Source organism: Salmo trutta, chromosome 39 (genome assembly GCF_901001165.1).
Source record: "Salmo trutta chromosome 39, fSalTru1.1, whole genome shotgun sequence".
Lineage (NCBI taxonomy): Eukaryota > Metazoa > Chordata > Actinopteri > Salmoniformes > Salmonidae > Salmo > Salmo trutta.
Genome location: NC_042995.1, coordinates 2379015 through 2402867, shown reverse-complemented (window position 1 = coordinate 2402867; position 23853 = coordinate 2379015). Strand labels below are relative to the sequence as shown.

At 49.9% G+C, this 23853-nt stretch overlaps 1 protein-coding gene across 7 annotated transcripts in view; it reads left to right on the top strand.

The window, feature by feature from the left end:
• The window catches only part of agap1 (ArfGAP with GTPase domain, ankyrin repeat and PH domain 1), a 251067-nt gene that overhangs the window by 98413 nt on the left and 128801 nt on the right, over window positions 1-23853 (top strand). For 5 of the 7 annotated variants that reach the window (XM_029741620.1, XM_029741618.1, XM_029741615.1 and 2 more), the window contains exons 2-7: window positions 4327-4385; window positions 4666-4753; window positions 8405-8419; window positions 14103-14188; window positions 15989-16130; window positions 16552-16686. In XM_029741620.1, the coding sequence (XP_029597480.1) occupies window positions 4327-4385; window positions 4666-4753; window positions 8405-8419; window positions 14103-14188; window positions 15989-16130; window positions 16552-16686 (525 nt within the window). The remainder of the gene's footprint in view (window positions 1-4326; window positions 4386-4665; window positions 4754-8404; window positions 8420-14102; window positions 14189-15988; window positions 16131-16551; window positions 16687-23853) is intronic. The other 2 variants (XM_029741621.1, XM_029741619.1) reach the window with 1 other exon arrangement.

Here is a 23853-nt window from a genome sequence, read left to right as displayed (position 1 = left end):
AGTGTAGTGTCTACCTGTAGTGTAGTGTAGTGTCTACCTGTAGTGTAGTGTCTACCTGTAGTGTAGTGTAGTGTCTACCTGTAGTGTAGTGTAGTGTCTGCCTGTAGTGTAGTGTAGTGTCTGCCTGTAGTGTAGTGTAGTGTCTACCTGTAGTGTAGTGTAGTGTCTACCTGTAGTGTAGCGTCTACCTTTAGCGTCTACCTGTAGTGTAGTGTAGTGTCTACCTGTAGTGTAGTGTCTGCCTGTAGTGTAGTGTAGCGTCTACCTGTAGTGTAGCGTCTACCTGTAGCGTCTACCTGTAGCGTCTACCTGTAGCGTCTACCTGTAGCGTCTACCTGTAGTGTAGTGTAGTGTCTGCCTGTAGTGTAGTGTCTACCTGTAGTGTCTACCTGTAGTGTAGTGTCTACCTGTAGTGTAGTGTAGTGTCTACCTGTAGTGTAGTGTCTACCTGTAGTGTAGTGTCTACCTGTAGTGTAGTGTAGTGTCTGCCTGTAGTGTAGTGTAGTGTCTGCCTGTAGTGTAGCGTCTACCTGTAGTGTAGCGTCTACCTGTAGCGTCTACCTGTAGCGTCTACCTGTAGTGTCTACCTGTAGTGTCTACCTGTAGTGTCTACCTGTAGTGTAGTGTAGTGTCTACCTGTAGTGTAGTGTCTACCTGTAGTGTAGTGTCTACCTGTAGTGTAGTGTCTACCTGTAGTGTCTACCTGTAGTGTCTACCTGTAGTGTAGTGTAGTGTCTACCTGTAGTGTAGTGTCTACCTGTAGTGTCTACCTGTAGTGTAGTGTAGTGTCTACCTGTAGTGTCTACCTGTAGTGTAGTGTAGTGTCTACCAGTAGTGTAGTGTAGTGTCTACCTGTAGTGTAGTGTCTACCTGTAGTGTAGTGTCTACCTGTAGTGTAGTGTCTACCTGTAGTGTCTACCTGTAGTGTAGTGTCTACCTGTAGTGTCTACCTGTAGTGTAGTGTCTACCTGTAGTGTAGTGTCTACCTGTAGTGTCTACCTGTAGTGTAGTGTAGTGTCTACCTGTAGTGTAGTGTCTACCTGTAGTGTAGTGTCTACCTGTAGTGTAGTGTCTACCTGTAGTGTAGTGTCTACCTGTAGTGTAGTGTCTACCTGTAGTGTTGTGTAGTGTCTACCTGTAGTGTTGTGTCTACCTGTAGTGTAGTGTCTACCTGTAGTGTAGTGTCTACCTGTAGTGTAGTGTTTACCACTAGTGTAGTGTAGTGTTTACCACTAGTGTAGTGTAGTGTCTACCTGTAGTGTCTACCTGTAGTGTAGTGTCGTGTCTACCTGTAGTGTAGTGTCTACCTGTAGTGTAGTGTAGTGTCTACCTGTAGTGTAGTGTCTACCTGACACAGATCGTCCCTGATGAATTAGTAAAGCTAACACTGGTCCAAATGGACACCTAAATGGAACAGGGTTGTTTGTGGTCCTCAGTCCTGTCTGGTGGTGGGGCCTGTGACCTACTTACCCCAGCAGATAACACACTGGGGTGTCTGGAGAAAGGGAAGGGCTGAATGGTGTGTGTGGCTCAGTTGGTAGAGCATGACGCCTGCAATGCCAAGGGTCATGGGTTCGTTTCCCGCTGAGGCCACCCATACGTGAAAATGTATGTATGCATGACTCTCTTTGGATAAGTCTCTTTGGACTAAGACTCTTTGGACTAAGACTCTTTGGACTAAGTCTCTTTGGACTAAGTCTCTTTGGATAAGTCTCTTTGGATAAGTCTCTTTGGACTAAGACTCTTTGGACTAAGACTCTTTGGACTAAGACTCGTTGGACTAAGACTCGTTGGACTAAGACTCGTTGGACTAAGACTCTTTGGACTAAGACTCTTTGGACTAAGACTCTTTGGATAAGTCTCTTTGGATAAGTCTCTAGTGTCTGCTAAATGGCCTGCTATTAGAACAGCACTGTGTTGTGTGGGATTCTAAGCAGCATGGACAGTCCTTTTGTAGAATGACCTGGTATTATATGTGTGAGGTCAGCTCCCTCCAGGGTAACACTGTGGTGAGATTGACTGGATGATAAAACTCACCACACACACAGACCAACCAGCAGTGGTTTGTGTGTGTGACTGTTACTAGTTAGGTGTGTGTGCTGTGTTGTTCTACAGTATCTGCTGTAACAACCAGTGAGGAGGAGAGGAGGTCATGGGAAATGAGGGGAGTGATTGGAGTGGCAGAGGGATGACAGTTCCCCCACGCATTACTACACACACACACACTGTACACACACTGTCCACAGCACACTGCAGTTATAGACGACAGTACTGTTTCACCCACGCTCATTCAGCAGTCACTCACACATGCACCACCCATTATTACAGTCAAGTAAACAGATGCAATTCAAACCACACATTCACATTACAGTCTCTCAACTCAACCTCCTCCCGCTGATGTAACCTCCAGTTAAATACACTGTCCCACATACTGACCTCACTTAACCTTCCATCTAGCCTGCCAGGTCTTATCTGTCTCATAAACAGCTGAGGGTGAAGTGGAGGAATGTACACAGGACATACAGAACGGAGCAGAGTGGATCAGAGCAGAAGATATCAGAGCAGAGTGGATCAGAGCAGAGTGGATCAGAGCAGAGTGGATCAGAGCAGAGTGGATCAGAGCAGAGTGGATCAGAGCAGAGTGGATCCGAGCAGAGTGGATCCGAGCAGAGTGGATCCGAGCAGAGTGGATCCGAGTAGAGGCCACATCTCCTGTTAGTCCACTAGCCTTTATAACAGACAAGGAAACAGGTGTGACGAAGGACAGTTGGCATCAGAATGCCTTGTGTATATAATGACTCTAGCTCCACCCCAACCATCTCACCTCTATGGGTCTAAGCCACACCCACATCCCCTCTGATTGGTGCTTTGGTTAGCCTGGTTCCTCCTGAAAGATCCATTCTGGCATTAACTGTGTGCTGCCAGAGAATGGCCCTGCCAGCGCCACAACAGTGAGCCAAGATGGAGCTCAGTGGCTCCAATAGAGCCAGTCGCAGAGCAGCTGGTGTGATATTAAATATTAAGAGTGTGACCAGCTCCACCGCGGGCCTGCTGCTTTTGTTTGGCAGCCATGCTGGGCCTCTGATGGATAATAAGACCTGGGACCAGTCGGGCTAATGGGCTTCACAGCCAGGGAGATGTTACACCTAGCCAGTAGCCTCACAGCCAGGGAGATGTTACACCTAGCCAGTAGCCTCACAGCCAGGGAGATATTACACCTAGCTAGTAGCCTCACAGCCAGGGAGATGTTACACCTAGCCAGTAGCCTCACAGCCAGGGAGATGTTACACCTAGCCAGTAGCCTCACAGCCAGGGAGATATTACACCTAGCTAGTAGCCTCACAGCCAGGGAGATGTTACACCTAGCCAGTAGCCTCACAGCCAGGGAGATGTTACACCTAGCCAGTAGCCTCACAGCCAGGGAGATGTTACACCTAGCCAGTAGCCTCACAGCCAGGGAGATATTACACCTAGCCAGTAGCCTCACAGCCAGGGAGATATTACACCTAGCCAGTAGCCTCACAGCCAGGGAGATATTACACCTAGCCAGTAGCTTCACAGCCAGGGAGATGTTACACCTAGCCAGTAGCCTCACAGCCAGGGAGATATTACACCTAGCCAGTAGCCTCACAGCCAGGGAGATGTTACACCTAGCCAGTAGCCTCACAGCCAGGGAGATGTTACACCTAGCCAGTAGCCTCACAGCCAGGGAGATATTACACCTAGCCAGTAGCCTCACAGCCAGGGAGATATTACACCTAGCCAGTAGCCTCACAGCCAGGGAGATGTTACACCTAGCCAGTAGCTTCACAGCCAGGGAGATATTACACCTAGCTAGCCATGCAGACCATCACAACTAGCCCGTTGCATGATTGCCAATACCACACACACCTACTATGGGCAGCATTCTTCAGGATTTGTTTAGCTGGTATAGTAGTTGTTCAGTGTAGTGTATCGTCGGTCTTGTTGACTTGCTGTTCAGTGCGTATGTACAGCTGATATGGTCTACTGAAGACATCCATTCAGACCAATCAGGAAGTGTCTCTGAGAGGATGTAGCTATCCTAGCTGTCACTCAGCTGTCATCTTTAATGATACGCTCCTATCCTCCCCGAAGTCCCTCCTACTCGTCTCCTCACCCCCCCCTTTCTTGTCGTTTATCCGTCTCTTTCCTCCCTGTTAGTGGGTGACTACTGAGCAGGAACAAATTGGAACCCTTGTTGCCGTGACGTCTGGAGGACATAGATATTACAGCTTGTCAGACCTCTGATGTTATCTGGGTCGTGTGTGTACCGTTGATTGATAGGCTTCTCTCTCTTTGTTGCAGACGCCTTTGTGAACAGCCAGGAGTGGACCCTGAGCCGATCGGTACCAGAACTCAAAGTGGTGAGTCTGAAATTGGATACAAACGCTCCAGTGAGTCTTCTCCTGGACGTAGATGTACACAGACCAGGAATGAGGTCAAAACTTGAAACAGAATATAATTGCCTTCCTCTATATTCCATATTCTCTATATTCATGTTTGCATCTGAGGCAGTCTTCCTCTGAAGCTCTTCTCAGATTTATCCACTGCAGCACAACCATCCTGATGATTACAAGTCAACGTAGGAGATATGCAAAACCAGGAAACAACCTCACTTCCCTGTTCTTCTTCTTCCTCCCCCAGGGTATTGTAGGTAACCTGGCCAGTGGGAAGTCTGCGCTGGTCCACAGGTACCTGACAGGAACATACGTCCAGGAGGAATCTCCAGAAGGTAAGACCAGGGTGCTCTCTACTGCTCACCACGTCTCTGTCTGTACCCGTGTGTGTCTGTCTGTACCCGTGTGTGTCTGTCTGTACCTGTGTCTGTCTGTACCCGTGTGTGTCTGTCTGTACCCGTGTGTGTCTGTCTGTACCCGTGTGTGTCTGTCTGTACCCGTGTGTGTCTGTACCAGTGTGTGTCTGTACCCGTGTGTGTGTGTCTGTACCCGTGTGTGTGTGTCTGTACCCGTGTGTGTGTGTCTGTACCCGTGTGTGTGTGTCTGTACCCGTGTGTGTGTGTCTGTACCCGTGTGTGTGTGTCTGTACCCGTGTGTGTGTGTCTGTACCCGTGTGTGTCTGTCTGTGCCTGTCAGTGGATGACTCTGAAATGGCACCCTTTTCACTACTTTGTAGTAGGGCACTATATAGGGAATAGGGTGCCATTTCAGATACCCATGTCTGTCAGTCGATAGCAGTGTGGTTGGTTAGGAAAAAGCTTCCTAGAAAGCCTTAACAAATTAACCAGGGTGCCGTGCTCACGCTTAACTACACCGCCTGCTTAACCCAACTACCCAGCTACAAGGAGCTGGAGAGAGCAGTATGTTAGTCCTGGAGCTTCTCTCCCTGTTACCTCTCCTCTCCTGCACTCCAGGCTGTCTCTCAATAGTCCAGTGTCCTCTCCTCCACTCCAGGCTGCGTCTCAATAGTCCAGTGTCCTCTCCTCCACTCCAGGCTGCGTCTCAATAGTCCAGTGTCCTCTCCTCCACTCCAGGCTGCGTCTCAATAGTCCAGTGTCCTCTCCTCCACTCCAGGCTGCGTCTCAATAGTCCAGTGTCCTCTCCTCCACTCCAGGCTGTGTCTCAATAGTCCAGTGTCCTCTCCTCCACTCCAGGCTGCGTCTCAATAGTCCAGTGTCCTCTCCTCCACTCCAGGCTGCGTCTCAATAGTCCAGTGTCCTCCTTTAATGATGTCCTCTTCCCGTGTTCAGCTGCAGTAGTCTGAAAGAAGTGGACAGGTACCAGTCAGATACATGGTAGTCATCACTCATCTGCCGTATTGCTTTCAGCTCTCCTGTGGCTTCATATCAATGCAGATGAAGGAAAGGAGATTAGGAGAGGAAGTTACCAGACACTATTGCGATGCAGCCCTTCATGTAGCGTTAGCGTGTTAGCATCATCAGTACAGTCCAGGCCCTGAGGAGACAAACAGCCATACTCTGCATCCATTATTGAAGCTAAGAGGAGGCACCCTGCCAGCTCTGCTCACCCACATATGGGAGCCCTCTCTACGCTCTACTTTCAGAGACCTAAGCATGTTAATATTTCAGCACTAACACTCATGTTCCTATGAGTCTGTGTAGAAAACGTTGCCTCATAAATGTACATTTGGCATTTTAGTCATTTAGCAGTCGCTCTTATCCAGAGAGACTTAACCCCAATTGTTCCTTTAAGTGTCTTGCTCAAGGGCATATTGACATATTTTTTGAAACCTAGTCGGCTCAGGGATTTGAATACCGCAACGTTTCGGTTACTGGCCCAATGGTCATAACTGCTTGGCTACCTGCCGCCCTATAGATGGGCTTAGATAGTCCTATAGTGGGACAGCCCAGGGAATATTCAGACACCTACTGGAAGGTTCAACGTTTAAATGCAAGAGTAAAACTGTCGGATGATCTTTGTCCCACTGTATTTGTCTGTCAGTCACTCTTCCTAGCTGCTGGCTTGAGTCTGTGCATGCCAGTGGGTCTGTGCATGCCAGTGGGTCTGTGCATGCCAGTGGGTCTGTGCATGCCAGTGGGTCTGTGCATGCCAGTGGGTCTGTGCATGCCAGTGGGTCTGTGCATGCCAGTGGGTCTGTGCATGCCAGTGGGTCTGTGCATGCCAGTGAGTCTGTGCATGCCAGTGGGTCTGTGCATGCCAGTGGGTCTGTGCATGCCAGTGGGTCTGTGCATGCCAGTGGGTCTGTGCATGCCAGTGAGTCTGTGCATGCCAGTGGGTCTGTGCATGCCAGTGGGTCTGTGCATGCCAGTGGGTCTGTGCATGCCAGTGGGTCTGTGCATGCCAGTGGGTCTGTGCATGCCAGTGGGTCTGTGCATGCCAGTGGGTCTGTGCATGCCAGTGGGTCTGTGCATGCCAGTGGGTCTGTGCATGCCAGTGGGTCTGTGCATGCCAGTGGGTCTGTGCATGCCAGTGGGTCTGTGCATGCCAGTGGGTCTGTGCATGCCAGTGGGTCTGTGCATGCCAGTGGCAGGCTCAGGAATATCCAAAAAGAAAAATGTCAACAACTCAACGGGTGTTTTTCGCTTCTCTGCCTCTTGATTATAACAGTCAGCTGCCAAGAGAAACACAATCCAGCATTTGAAGGCAGAATAATGTGTTTTAGCGAAGTTAAAACGACAAGCCTTAGGTCTTTGATCCAGGCAAATTCTTGGCACCGCCGTCCATCTAGGAAGTGTTTCCACCCAAAAGAACTCTGTCTCTTTGATATAATTGTTGCGTGACCAATGGCCTAACAAAAATAGAAAATCCCTGCTTGATCACACACACTGTCTTAACCACCTATCTAAAAATGGATGCTCCCAAGACGGTCCCCAGTTCTCCTGGTAATTGATTGAGTTGTAGGCTGCTGTAGTTGCTCCTACGGCCGAGCCTAGTAACCACCTAACCACACAGCTGCAGAGCCGCTAACCAGGCCTGTTCTTAGTGTGTAGACTGGAGTCTGCAGAGGGAATGGTGGTCTCTCCCAGGTCCTCTCAGACACACAGCGTATGAATGGACACATTATGATAGGTTATAATACACCAACCCAAACACACCTGGCTCTTTTCACAACGTTCTCACAACGTCACCGCAACGTGCTGGCTGCCATGGTAACACAACGTGCTGGCTGCCATGTTAACACAACGTGCTGGCTGCCATGTTAACACAACGTGCTGGCTGCCATGTTAACACAACGTGCTGGCTGCCATGTTAACACAACGTGCTGGCTGCCATGTTAACACAACGTGCTGGCTGCCATGTTAACACAACGTGCTGGCTGCCATGTTAACACAACGTAAGGGCCCAGTGTAGATAGCGTAAAGCAGGAGAGTTGTGTGTGAGGTTATGGTAGGTCATGTGACAGACAGCGTCGTCGTGTTAAGAGTTTTTAGGAAGCTACTAGGATCTGTGCTCTTCTACCACCCACTGACTGACCAGAGATGATGTGATAACCCCACTGCACTCTCCCTACCCCCTCTCCTCTCACAGCTCTAGGCTGTACGCTCAACCTGGGATGTTTGGTCTTCTCTCTAGCCTCTCTGACCTAGGGTGAATCTATGCAGTGTCTCTGTATTCTCTCTCGTCTGTCTCTCTCTGTCTGTCTCTCTCTGTCTGTCTCTGTCTTTCTCTGTCTGTCCCTCTGTCCGTCTGTCCCTCTGTCTCTCTGTCTGTATTCTCTCTGTCTGTCTCTCTGTCTGTCTCTCTCTGTCTGTCTCTCTCTGTCTGTCTCTGTCTTTCTCTGTCTGTCCCTCTGTCCGTCTGTCCCTCTGTCTCTCTGTCTGTATTCTCTCTGTCTCTCTGTCTGTCTCTGTGTGTGTGTTTAATTTGAACTGAGAATATAACTCTCCTGCACCTTGGATTTGCTTTTATTTCCTGTCTTTTTTCTTGGCTGCATTTGTAACTAGCTGACGTGGATGCAGGTAACTATCCTTTTCTCTCATTCTGTCTGTCTGTCTGTCTGTCTGTCTGTGGCCCTTGTGGAATGTTTTCCTCTTTGCTCTAGGGCCTTATCATTTCACAGTAGCAGCTTGATAATAGGTCAGGTTGCCCATAATCATTCCAGATATCACCACAACAATGCATTCTGTAGCTAAAGTGCTACTCTGAATGGCCACAAGCCAGGTAACTCCCACTTAGACAATCTAGTGTGACAGTCAAGCGAGCAGCTAGATGATAAGCCTGATCAAGTTTCTGCTGTGCTAACATTTAGCTTGTTGCTTCACGTAGCTAACCCTCTCCTTTTCACTCTGTCACTCTGTCTGTTTAATTTGTGGAGTCACAACTCACCCCTTCTCTATATGTACACACACACTGAGCAGCTGATTCAGCAGAGAGCCCAGCCACAGAGCTGCACCAAGGGGACTGATACTTTAATACAACAGAAAACACAACAACACAGCACTACCTCCAATGGGGCGGCAGGTAGCCTAGTGGTTAGAGCGTTGGACTAGTAACCAGCAGGTAGCCTAGTGGTTAGAGCGTTGGACTAGTAACCAGCAGGTAGCCTAGTGGTTAGAGCGTTGGACCAGTAACCAGCAGGTATCCTAGTGGTTAGAGCGTTGGACCAGTAACCAGCAGGTAGCCTAGTGGTTAGAGCGTTGGACTAGTAACCAGCAGGTAGCCTAGTGGTTAGAGCGTTGGACCAGTAACCAGCAGGTAGCCTAGTGGTTAGAGCGTTGGACCAGTAACCAGCAGGTAGCCTAGTGGTTAGAGCGTTGGGCCAGTAACCAGCAGGTAGCCTAGTGGTTAGAGCGTTGGACTAGTAACCAGCAGGTAGCCTAGTGGTTAGAGCGTTGGACCAGTAACCAGCAGGTAGCCTAGTGGTTAGAGCATTGGACTAGTAACCAGCAGGTAGCCTAGTGGTTAGAGCGTTGGACCAGTAACCAGCAGGTAGCCTAGCGTTGGACTAGTAACCAGCAGGTAGCCTAGTGGTTAGAGCGTTGGACTAGTAACCAGCAGGTAGCCTAGCGTTGGACTAGTAACCAGCAGGTAGCCTAGTGGTTAGAGCGTTGGACTAGTAACCAGCAGGTAGCCTAGTGGTTAGAGCGTTGGACTAGTAACCAGCAGGTAGCCTAGCATTGGACTAGTAACCAGCAGGTAACCTTGTGGTTAGAGCATTGGACTAGTAACCAGCAGGTAACCTTGTGGTTAGAGCGTTGGACCAGTAACCAGCAGGTAGCCTAGTGGTTAGAGCGTTGGACTAGTAACCAGCAGGTAGCCTAGTGGTTAGAGCGTTGGACCAGTAACCAGCAGGTAGCCTAGTGGTTAGAGCGTTGGACCAGTAACCAGCAGGTAGCCTAGTGGTTAGAGCGTTGGACTAGTAACCAGCAGGTAGTCTAGTGGTTAGAGCGTTGGACTAGTAACCAGCAGGTAGTCTAGTGGTTAGAGCGTTGGACTAGTAACCAGCAGGTAGCCTAGTGGTTAGAGCGTTGGACTAGTAACTGAAAGGTTGTTGGATCAAATCCCCGAGCTGAAAAGGTAAAAATCTGTCGTTCTGCCTGAACAGAACTGTTCCCCGGTAGGCCGTCATTGTAAATAAGAATTTGTTCTTAACTGACCTGCCTTGTTAGGGTAAATAAATAAATAAAATATATATATCTATGTCTATATATAAAATGAGGATTTTCTCTGCATACAAGTACGAGGGTGTGTGTATTTTGGTGCATATTTATTATTTGGGATTTTCCATACACATTTTCTTATTTTTCCTGTGCATGGATGGAGTCCACTTGGAGCTGCTTGGAGAGCAGAGAAGCCCTCTCTCTTCAAGAGGCCCTCGCCAGAGCGCTCAAAATACCCACCATGCTTTAGTCTATAACAGGACTGTGCCCCCGCCGCCTCTTTCCTCCCCCATGCCCCACCCAGCCCTCCGCCAATCTCCCCCCTGAGCAGATTGGAGTGGGCTTCCTTCCATAACCCCGCAGCTGGAAAAAGAGCTGAAAAATACTTTGGGAAGAGCTGCTGCTGTGTGGTGCTGGCTGGCTGACTGACCCATGGCCTAGCCTCTTCCTGTTACCCTGACACACACACACACACACACACACACACACACACACACACACAGCCAGTTAACCATGTCATTATGGGTTCCTGGCCTGGCTCACATTCCAACCCCCAAACACCACAGATATGGTTAACAGCGGCTCACATTCCAACCCCCAAACACCACAGATATGGTTAGCAGCGGCTCACATTCCAACCCCCAAACACTACAGATATGGTTAGCAGCGGCTCACATTCCAACCCCCAAACACCACAGATATGGTTAGCAGCGGTTCACATTCCAACCCCCAAACACCACAGATATGGTTAGCAGCGGTTCACATTCCAACCCCCAAACACCACAGATATGGTTAGCAGCGGTTCACATTCCAACCCCCAAACACCACAGATATGGTTAGCAGCGGTTCACATTCCAACCCCCAAACACTACAGATATGGTTAGCAGCGGTTCACATTCCAACCCCCAAACACCACAGATATGGTTAGCAGCGGCTCACATTCCAACCCCCAAACACTACAGATATGGTTAGCAGCGGTTCACATTCCAACCCCCAAACACTACAGATATGGTTAGCAGCGGCTCACATTCCAACCCCCAAACACCACAGATATGGTTAGCAGCGGCTCACATTCCAACCCCCAAACACTACAGATATGGTTAGCAGCGGTTCACATTCCAACCCCCAAACACTACAGATATGGTTAGCAGCGGTTCACATTCCAACCCCCAAACACTACAGATATGGTTAACAGCGGTTCACATTCCAACCCCCAAACACTACAGATATGGTTAGCAGCGGTTCACATTCCAACCCCCAAACACTACAGATATGGTTAGCAGCGGTTCACATTCCAACCCCCAAACACCACAGATATGGTTAGCAGCGGTTCACATTCCAACCCCCAAACACCACAGATATGGTTAGCAGCGGCTCACATTCCAACCCCCAAACACCACAGATATGGTTAGCAGCGGCTCACATTCCAACCCCCAAACACCACAGATATGGTTAGCAGCGGTTCACATTCCAACCCCCAAACACCACAGATATGGTTAGCAGCGGCTCACATTCCAACCCCCAAACACCACAGATATGGTTAGCAGCGGCTCACATTCCAACCCCCAAACATGGTTAGCAGCGGCTCACACACTTAAGACCTGAGCTATATTAGAGGGTATTTTTGACAGTTAAATGGTGTGGAAGTTGACAGGTTGCTTATCACTTTATTTTCAGACATCATTTTTTGTGTGTAAAAGTGCGCTTCATGCCATGCACACTAAGTTCCCTATAACTTGGGGATGCAATGTCTTGCTATAGGAGACAGACCACTAAAGTGTGTTGGTGTTTCTGCTTTAAGGGGTGCTAGACTGATGGCCAGTCTCTTTAACCAGGGACTAAAACCCCGTGTTGTTGTCCCCCTGTGGGTCTAGGGAGTCAGACAGGGTTTTGCAGAAGGTCGATGATGATGATGATGACTCCACATGGTGTGTCCTGAGGCCAAGGTTAGGTCTCAGTGTGCAACACGTTCTGCACAGTGTGTTCAGTCTGTCCCGGACCTGGCCTCGTTGTTCTCTCTCTCTCTTCATCTCTCTCTCTCTCTCTCCTCATCTCCCTCTCTCTCTCTCTCTCTCTCCATCTCTCTCTCCCTCTCTTTATCTCTCTCTCCCTCTCTCTCCATCTCTCTCTCCCTCTCTTTATCTCTCTCTCCCCATCTCTCTCTCCCTCTCTTTATCTCTCTCTCCCTCTCTTTATCTCTCTCTCCCTCTCTTTATCTCTCTCTTCATCTCTCTTCATCTCCCTCTCTCTCTCTTCATCTCTCTCTCTTCATCTCTCTCTCGTCATCTCTCTCTCTCTCGTCATCTCTCTCTCTCTCTCTCGTCATCTCTCTCTCTCTCTCTCTCTCTCTCTCTCTCTTCATCTCTCTCTCGTCATCTCTCTCTCTCTCTCTCTCTCTCTCTCTCAGTGCAGGCAGATAGTTAGATGTCAGTAATGCTATGCTACGTGACACTATGTTACACTATTGATTCCCATCCTTGTTTGGTTACTGTACCACCAACTGAATTTTGCTCTGCCCAGAGAACCTATGAATTTTACCAGTAGGCCTATGATCTCATGAGTCTTCTCAAGTACCCCCCGTGGATAGGCCAAGTACCCCCCGTGGATAGGCCAAGTACCCCCCGTGGATAGGCCAAGTACCCCCCGTGGATAGGCCAAGTACTCCCCGTGGATAGGCCAAGTACTCCCCGTGGATAGGCCAAGTACTCCCCGTGGATAGGCCAAGTACTCCCCGTGGATAGGCCAAGTACTCCCCGTGGATAGGCCAAGTACTCCCCGTGGATAGGCCAAGTACTCCCGTGGATAGGCCAAGTACTCCCGTGGATAGGCCAAGTACCCCCCCGTGGATAGGCCAAGTATCCCCCGTGGATAGGCCAAGTACCCCCCGTGGATAGGCCAAGTACTCCCCGTGGATAGGCCAAGTACTCCCCGTGGATAGGCCAAGTACTCCCCGTGGATAGGCCAAGTACCCCCGTGGATAGGCCAAGTACCCCCCGTGGATAGGCCAAGTACCCCCCGTGGATAGGCCAAGTACCCCCCCGTGGATAGGCCAAGTACCCCCCCGTGGATAGGCCAAGTACCCCCCCGTGGATAGGCCAAGTACCCCCCCGTGGATAGGCCAAGTACCCCCGTGGATAGGCCAAGTACTCCCGTGGATAGGCCAAGTACCCCCCGTGGATAGGCCAAGTACTCCCAGTTGGGAACCACTGAGCGACATTGACACTCCCATAGGCTGGCTCCCCAAGGCTGGCTCCCCAAGGCTGGCTCCCCAAGGCTGGCTCCCCAAGGCTGGCTCCCCAAGGCTGGCTCCCCAAGGCTGGCTCCCCAAGGCTGGCTCCCCAAGGCTGGCTCCCCAAGGCTGGCTCCCCAAGGCTGGCTCCCCAAGGCTGCTTAAGCCCCGGGACAGGAAGTACTTTACCACTCCCCCCTTGGTCACGTCCTATACTCTCTGACCTTTCCATCTGAGGTCAAGGTTCGTAGGTCAGCCTAAGAGCATCTAGGCCAGAGAATAGGGTGTTGGTGGAGGACAGTTGAAGGTCATATTGTGAGAGAACATCATTCTAACAGTTCTCACAGATAAAACATGTTTTTTTGAGGAATGACCTGCTGGAATGTGTTGTGTGCGCACACACACACACACACACACACACACACACACACACACACACACACACATCACTGTCATCTCTGTGTGTGGTTTACCTGTACAGCAGCATTCCTCTCATTCTCCTGTGGGTAGTCATTATCACCATCTAGTCCTGGACAGCTGACATCCTCAGTGTGTGTGTGTGTGTCCATTGATCATGTCTCCTTATCACTACCATAACCTCATCAAATCATGTTTACTAGCCATTTATTACATCATCAACAGTTAATTGAATTCACTCTAGCTGGTCTAACTCTATATAGCTATCCTGCTGAGATATCAACAGATGAAATGTGACATTGGACTAAAAGCTAAGTGACTTTAGTTCTACTGTGGTTATTGATGTAGTATTGTTCGTCCCTCTCCTCTCTCTCATCCTATGTGTTGTTCCTGCAGGGGGCCGTTTTAAGAAGGAGATGGTGGTGGACGGACAGAGCAACCTATTGCTAATCAGAGACGAAGGAGGCCCTCCAGAGGCTCAGGTTGGGATTACAGCTCTATTAACATGGCTGTATTAACATGGCTGTATTAACATGGCTGTATTAACATGGATGTATTAACATGGCTGTATTAACATGGCTGTATTAACATGGCTGTATTAACAAGGCTGTATTGACATGGCTGTATTAACATGGCTGTATTAACATGGCTCTATTAACAAGGCTCTATTAACAAGGCTCTATTAACAAGGCTGTATTAACATGGCTCTATTAACATGGCTCTATTAACATGGCTGTATTGACATGGCTGTATTGACATGGCTGTATTAACATGGCTGTATTAACAAGGCTGTATTAACATGGCTGTATTAACATGGCTGTATTAACATGGCTGTATTAACAAGGCTGTATTAACATGGCTGTATTAACATGGCTGTATTAACATGGCTGTATTAACATGGCTGTATTGACATGGCTGTATTGACATGGCTGTATTGACATGGCTGTATTGACATGGCACTACCATCTGTGGGTTGATGACAGGGTGGGTTTCCTGTACACAGACTAAACCGATTTAGTCCGAGAGTAAAACTCCACTTTATTGGAGATTCTCCGTTGATCATCCTTTTTAATCCAGAACGAGTGTTAGTCTGCGTCCTGGAAACGGATGCTCTCTAACCTAACCACACATGCAGTCTGAACCACTAACCCGTGTTAAAGCTACAATCCTTATTTGAAACCATATCAAAGCGTAGCCCCGCCCCTGTTTTGGTAAAAAGCTGAGAAATGTTGGCACTCTCTAGTTCATAGGGTTATGGACACCTGCACTGACCATCCATATCATATCAAACGTAGCATTTTAACCAGGTTTTCAGGCTATACAGTGTGTGTTTACATACATTGGCGTAAAACAAGCTTGTATTTTGGTTTCTGTTGGGCTACGACAGTTGAACTAAGCTCATGAGGCAAGTTATATTCTTCAAGAATCAATTGGTGTGTGTGTGTATATATATATATATATATATATATATATATAGAAGTTAGTAGAAATTTAGAAGTCCAAAAATAGATGTAGCAACTAAGGATTCTAGCTTTAACCTTACTGTCCTTGTCTCCCGCTCTCTCACTTTCCCCCTCTCTCTTCCTCTGTCTCTCTCCCGCTCTCTCACTTTCCCCTCTCTCTCTTCCTGTCTCTCTCCCGCTCTCTCACTTTCCCCCTCTCTCTTCCTCTGTCTCTCTCCCGCTCTCTCACTTTCCCCCCTCTCTCTTCCTCTGTCTCTCTCCCGCTCTCTCACTTTCCCCCCTCTCTCTTCCTCTGTCTCTCTCCCGCTCTCTCACTTTCCCCTCTCTCTTCCTCTGTCTCTCTCCCGCTCTCTCACTTTCCCCTCTCTCTCTTCCTCTGTCTCTCTCCCGCTCTCTCACTTTCCCCTCTCTCTCTTCCTCTGTCTCTCTCCCGCTCTCTCACTTTCCCCCTCTCTCTTCCTCTGTCTCTCCTCCCCGCTCTCTCACTTTCCCCTCTCTCTCTTCCTCTGTCTCTCTCCCGCTCTCTCACTTTCCCCCTCTCTCTTCCTCTGTCTCTCTCCCGCTCTCTCACTTTCCCCTCTCTCTCTTCCTCTGTCTCTCTCCCGCTCTCTCACTTTCCCCTCTCTCTCTTCCTCTGTCTCTCTCCCGCTCTCTCACTTTCCCCCCTCTCTCTTCCTCTGTCTCTCTCCCGCTCTCTCACTTTCCCCTCTCTCTCTTCCTCTGTCTCTCTCCCGCTCTCTCACTTTCCCCCCTCTCTCTTCCTCTGTCTCTCTCCCGCTCTCTCACTTTCCCCCTCTCTCTTCCTCTGTCTCTCTCCAGTTTTCCCTGTGGGTGGATGCAGTGATATTTGTGTTCAGTCTGGAGGATGAGATCAGTTTCCAGACAGTCTACCATTACTACAGCCGCATGGCTAACTACCGCAACACTGCTGAGGTACCTCTGGTGCTGGTGGGGACGCAAGGTGAGACACACACACACACACGCAGAGACACACACACACACACACACACACACACACACACACACACGCAGAGACAACACACACACACACACACGCAGAGACACACACACACACACACACACACACACACACACACACACACGCAGAGACAACACACACACACTGGCACACACTGGCACACAGAGACACACACACACACTGGAATGCAGAGACACACACACACTGTGCATGAACAGAATACTTGGCTGCACCATAGTTCCAAACACTTTGTTGCATCTTTTGTCCAGCTATCTATCTGAAGTCCCTTCCTTGGAGTGCCTCTGCCACCTAATGCCTGTTTGCAATTACTGCAATAAGACATGCACTTCCTCTCTATCAGCACTAGAGGGCGCCACATGATTGGCTATTTCTGTGATTGCAGATGCTATCAGCTCAGCCAATCCCCGGGTCATCGATGACACGCGAGCACGCAAGCTGTCCAACGACCTGAAGCGCTGCACCTACTATGAGACGTGTGCCACCTACGGCCTCAATGTGGAGCGGGTCTTCCAGGACGGTAAGACTACTCCACCAGAGATGTTATAGAAAACTAAGAAAACTAACCTACGGCCTCAATGTGGAACGGGTCTTCCAGGACGGTAAGACTACTCCACCAGAGATGTTATAGAAAACTAAGATAACTAACCTACGGCCTCAATGTGGAACGGGTCTTCCAGGACGGTAAGACTACTCCACCAGAGATGTTATAGAAAACTAAGAAAACTAAGATAACTAACCTACGGCCTCAATGTGGAACGGGTCTTCCAGGACGGTAAGACTACTCCACCGGAGATGTTATAGAAAACTAAGATAACTAACCTACGGCCTCAATGTGGAACGGGTCTTCCAGGACGGTAAGACTACTCCACCGGAGATGTTATAGAAAACTAAGATAACTAACCTACGGCCTCAATGTGGAACGGGTCTTCCAGGACGGTAAGACTACTCCACCGGAGATGTTATAGAAAACTAAGATAACTAACCTACGGGCTCAATGTGGAACGGGTCTTCCAGGACGGTAAGACTACTCCACCAGAGATGTTATAGAAAACTAAGATAGCTCACCCTTTGAGTTGTCTGTTCTAACTCAACAATAACTGTAGATCATGGATTCATCTATTTCCATTCATTCAACACAACTTAGATACAGGAAGTTGGGAGACAGACTTATGAGAATAGACATTTTAGAATGTGTTTATGCAGGTTAAATCTTTCTCACAGGTTGTGGATTTGGTTTCATTTGGGGTAGCAATTATCAGCCATAAAATACAGTTGGTCAGCTGAACCCACTACCTGTAATTCATACATCTCTACAGTGTGCAGCCAGAGCTCCTTCCTTCCTTTATAAAGACATGACAGGAAACAGCAAAAAGCTGGGAAGCAAGGTGACATTCCCCCTGATGACTGGCCGTTTGCTTGGTCGTAATCATCTGTCAATGAACTATTAAATGGACCCTCTCACCTATTTAGCTGAAGAGAACCGCAATTCCATGTTATAATACAGGGAGGGGAGCGGGCTGAGTCACAAGGTCCCTCTTATGGACAACGGCGCCCAGTCCAGCAGCACCAGCCATTCGCTGGCCTCGTCACATGATCTTAACCAGGATGGAGAAATACATAAAACACATGATGAGGAATGAGAGGGAGAGGATGGTTCAAGGAATATGGCTGACCTTTGACTCCAAAATATATATGGCTGTTATTGGACTCCCTTTTCCATCAAGAAATATGGTTGACCTTGGACACCCTTTGCCCCTGAGAAATATGGCTGACCTTTCATTCCCTCTTCATTAAAGTGTCCATGTCTCCATAGAAAGTATGAGAAGGTCTGCTCTCACTACTGTAAGTCTCTGGATAAGAGCGTCTGATCGGCTCCATGAAGCCACCATGTCCTGGTGTCCACAGTGTTGTCTAGCTAGACGCTGTTCAGAATGGACCTGTATGGTCTATAGCAGCTTGTTGGAGGCGATGTCTTCTAGAAGTCTCCACTATACTACGATAGTGTGGTCACCCATGTTAATATCAGGTAGGAGCCCTGCTCCAGTAACAGTCAATCCTGAGGCTGTTCTGCTATATCACCTATATTAATCACCAAGCTGTAACTCATTAATACAGCTGGGGTGTCATCATGGGCCCAGCTAGGCTGTAATTAGTGAAATATATGGCATGCAATCAGTGGTTCATTACAAGCCCCCGATACACCAAATCATCCTCCACAATGACAAGTCTCTCTGTGTGTGTGTCTCTGTGTGTGTCTCTCTGTGTGTGTCTCTCTGTGTGTGTCTCTCTGTGTGTGTCTCTCTGTGTGTGTCTCTCTGTGTGTGTCTCTCTGTGTGTGTCTCTCTGTGTGTGTCTCGCTGTGTGTGTCTCGCTGTGTGTGTGTGTGTGTGTGTGTCACTCTAGTCTGCTGGACTCATTGCTGTTTTATTTCCACTTGTATCACAAAATGCTATTTTCTGTAACCAAGAATGTGAATTTCGAAATGATTCATCATGAAATGAATGATGGTAAACATGATAAATCTAAAACCCTTAATGACCATTGTGTGTCCAGGTGAGAAAATGTTGTCATTACATTGACTGACCACTAGAGAGCAGTAGGTGAATACACATGAAGACTGTTGTGATCTCTTCAGACCAGCTTTTCTGTGGAGCCCTGCTGGTGTCGATCTGAAAGTCTCTTTCAATATGACTACTGAGGCTCTGTTTTCAGACATGATCAAATGCAAGACATTTACAATCAGTTTTTCATGATGCACTCTTGAAATCAGACTGTGGTGTTTCCAATCTGAATCCATCGATAGATGGTTTGAAAGAGTAAAAGAGGTCTCAGTGGATTTAGAAGTGGTTTAGAAGTGGTTTGGGGTGTGGGTGACAGACAGCAGCCTCCAGACAGCAGCCTCCTGACAGCAGCCTCCTGACAGCAGCCTCCTGACAGCAGCCTCCTGACAGCAGCCTCCTGACAGCAGCCTCCTGACAGCAGCCTCCAGACAGACAGTCAGTAGCCTCCAGACTGACAGACAGACAGTAGCCTCCAGACTGACAGACAGACAGTAGCCTCCAGACTGACAGACAGACAGTAGCCTCCAGACTGACAGACAGACAGTAGCCTCCAGACTGACAGACAGACAGTAGCCTCCAGACTGACTGACAGTAGCCGACAGACAGTAGCCTCCAGACTGACTGACAGTAGCCGACAGACAGTAGCCTCCAGACTGACTGACAGTAGCCGACAGACAGTAGCCTCCAGACTGACTGACTGACAGTAGCCTCCAGACTGACTGAATGACAGTAGCCTCCAGACTGACTGACTGACAGTAGCCTCCAGACTGACTGACTGACAGTAGCCTCCAGACTGACTGACTGACGGTAGCCTCCAGACTGCCTCCAGACTGACAGACAGTAGCCTCCAGACTGACAGACAGTAGCCTACATGACTGACAGACAGACAGTAGCCTCCAGACTGACAGACAGACGGTAGCCTCCAGACTGACAGACAGACGGTAGCCTCCAGACTGACAGACAGACGGTAGCCTCCAGACTGACAGACAGACGGTAGCCTCCAGACTGACAGACAGACGGTAGCCTCCAGACTGACAGACAGACGGTAGCCTCCAGACTGACAGACAGACGGTAGCCTCCAGACTGACAGACAGACGGTAGCCTCCAGACTGACTGACAGACGGTAGCCTCCAGACTGACTGACAGACGGTAGCCTCCAGACTGACTGACTGACGGTAGCCTCCAGACTGACTGACTGACGGTAGCCTCCAGACTGACTGACTGACGGTAGCCTCCAGACTGACTGACTGACGGTAGCCTCCAGACTGACTGACTGACGGTAGCCTCCAGACTGACTGACTGACGGTAGCCTCCAGACTGACTGACTGACGGTAGCCTCCAGACTGACTGACTGACGGTAGCCTCCAGACTGACTGACTGACGGTAGCCTCCAGACTGACTGACTGACGGTAGCCTCCAGACTGACTGACTGACGGTAGCCTCCAGACTGACTGACTGACGGTAGCCTCCAGACTGACTGACTGACGGTAGCCTCCAGACTGACTGACTGACGGTAGCCTCCAGACTGACTGACTGACGGTAGCCTCCAGACTGACTGACTGACGGTAGCCTCCAGACTGACTGACTGACGGTAGCCTCCAGACTGACTGACTGACGGTAGCCTCCAGACTGACTGACTGACGGTAGCCCAGATGGACTGACGGTAGCCTCCAGACTGACTGACTGACGGTAGCCTCCAGACTGACTGACTGACTGACTGACTGACGGTAGCCTCCAGACTGTCTGACTGACTGACTGTAGCCTCCAGACTGACTGACTGACTGACTGACTGACGGTAGCCTCCAGACCTGTACTGACTGACTGACGACCTCCAGACTGACTGCATGACTGACTGACGTAGCCTCAGACTGACTGACTGACTGACTGACTGACGGTAGCCTCCAGACTGACTGACTGACTGAGCCTCAAGACTGGACTGCTGACTGCGACGTAGCCTCCAGACTGACTGACTGACTGACTGACAGACGGTAGCCTCCAGACTGACTGACTGACTGACAGACGGTAGCCTCCAGACTGACTGACTGACTGACAGACGGTAGCCTCCAGACTGACTGACTGACTGACAGACGGCAGCCTCCAGACTGACTGACTGACTGACAGACGGCAGCCTCCAGACTGACTGACTGACTGACAGACGGCAGCCTCCAGACTGACTGACTGACTGACAGACGGCAGCCTCCAGACTGACTGACTGACTGACAGACGGCAGCCTCCAGACTGACTGACTGACTGACAGACGGCAGCCTCCAGACTGACTGACAGACGGCAGCCTCCAGACTGACTGACAGACGGCAGCCTCCAGACTGACTGACAGACGGCAGCCTCCAGACTGACTGACAGACGGCAGCCTCCAGACTGACTGACAGACGGCAGCCTCCAGACTGACTGACAGACGGCAGCCTCCAGACTGACTGACAGACGGCAGCCTCCAGACTGACTGACTGACTGACAGACGGCAGCCTCCAGACTGACTGACTGACTGACAGACGGCAGCCTCCAGACTGACTGACAGACGGCAGCCTCCAGACTGACTGACAGACGGCAGCCTCCAGACTGACTGACAGACGGCAGCCTCCAGACTGACTGACAGACGGCAGCCTCCAGACTGACTGACAGACGGCAGCCTCCAGACTGACTGACAGACGGCAGCCTCCAGACTGACTGACAGACGGCAGCCTCCAGACTGACTGACAGACGGCAGCCTCCAGACTGACTGACAGACGGCAGCCTCCAGACTGACTGACAGACGGCAGCCTCCAGACTGACTGACTGACTGACAGACGGCAGCCTCCAGACTGACTGACTGACTGACAGACGGCAGCCTCCAGACTGACTGACTGACTGACAGACGGCAGCCTCCAGACTGACTGACTGACTGACAGACGGCAGCCTCCAGACTGACTGACTGACGGCAGCCTCCAGACTGACTGACTGACTGACAGACGGCAGCCTCCAGACTGACTGACTGACAGACGGCAGTCTCCAGACTGACTGACTGACAGACGGCAGCCTCCAGACTGACTGACTGACTGACAGACGGCAGCCTCCAGACTGACTGACTGACTGACAGACGGCAGCCTCCAGACTGACTGACTGACTGACAGACGGCAGCCTCCAGACTGACTGACTGACTGACAGACGGCAGCCTCCAGACTGACTGACTGACTGACAGACGGCAGCCTCCAGACTGACTGACTGACTGACAGACGGCAGCCTCCAGACTGACTGACTGACTGACAGACGGCAGCCTCCAGACTGACTGACTGACTGACAGACGGCAGCCTCCAGACTGACTGACTGACTGACAGACGGCAGCCTCCAGACTGACTGACTGACTGACAGACGGCAGCCTCCAGACTGACTGACTGACTGACGGCAGCCTCCAGACTGACAGACTGACTGACGGCAGCCTCCAGACTGACAGACTGACTGACGGCAGCCTCCAGACTGACAGACTGACTGACGGCAGCCTCCACTGACAGACTGACGCAGCCTCCAGACTGACAGACTGACAGACGGCAGCCTCCAGACTGACAGACTGACAGACGGCAGCCTCCAGACTGACAGACTGACAGACGGCAGCCTCCAGACTGACAGACTGACAGACGGCAGCCTCCAGACTGACAGACTGACAGACGGCAGCCTCCAGACTGACAGACGGCAGCCTCCAGACTGACAGACTGACAGACGGCAGCCTCCAGACTGACAGACGGCAGCCTCCAGACTGACAGACTGACTGACGGCAGCCTCCAGACTGACAGACTGACTGACGGCAGCCTCCAGACTGACAGACTGACTGACGGCAGCCTCCAGACTGACAGACTGACTGACGGCAGCCTCCAGACTGACAGACTGACTGACGGCAGCCTCCAGACTGACAGACTGACTGACGGCAGCCTCCAGACTGACAGACTGACTGACGGCAGCCGACAGACTGACAGACTGACTGACGGCAGCCGACAGACTGACTGACGGCAGCCTCCAGACTGACAGACTGACTGACGGCAGCCTCCAGACTGACAGACTGACTGACGGCAGCCTCCAGACTGACTGACTGACGGCAGCCTCCAGACTGACTGACTGACGGCAGCCTCCAGACTGACTGACTGACGGCAGACTCCAGACTAACAGCAGCCTCCAGACTGACAGCAGCCTCCAGACTGACAGCAGTCTCCAGATCTATTCCTACTCCAGGGAAATCAGCTGGATCTGAAGGTGTTCAGTTTACTCATTCTCTCTATGGGAACCCTGGCCCTGCAGCGCACACTTCTCTGGGATTTGATGGGGATGAGCTGTGTGTGTGTGTAATGGTGTGTGTGCGCGCAATGGTGTGTGTGCGCGTGTTAGTTTATGTTCAGTGAGATGATTTTAACAGCCCTCTGTTTTGGTGAGTGCAGCAGATGCAGCCGGCTCTAGATAGATACCATCCCAGTGTCAACTAGGATATATACACAGGAACCAGTACTGAGTCAATGATAACTAGGCTATATACACGGGGTACCAATACAGAGTCAATGATAACTAGGCTATATACACAGGAACCAGTACCAAGTCAATGATAACTAGGCTATATACACAGGAACCAGTACTGAGTCAATGATAACTAGGTTATATACACAGGAACCAGTACCGAGTCAATGATAACTAGGCTATATACACAGGAACCAGTACTGAGTCAATGATAACTAGGCTATATACACAGGAACCAGTACTGAGTCAATGATAACTAGACTATATACACAGGAACCAGTACCAAGTCAATGATAACTAGGCTATATACACAGGAACCAGTACTGAGTCAATGATAACTAGGCTATATACACAGGAACCAGTACCAAGTCAATGATAACTAGGCTATATACACAGGAACGAGTACTGAGTCAATGATAACTAGGCTATATACACAGGAACGAGTACTGAGTCAATGATAACTAGGCTATATACACAGGAACTAGTACTGAGTCAATGATAACTAGGTTATATACACAGGAACCAGTACAAAGTCAATGATAACTAGGCTATATACACAGGACCGAATCAATGATAACTAGACTATATACACAGGAACCAGTACCGAGTCAATGATAACTAGACTATATACA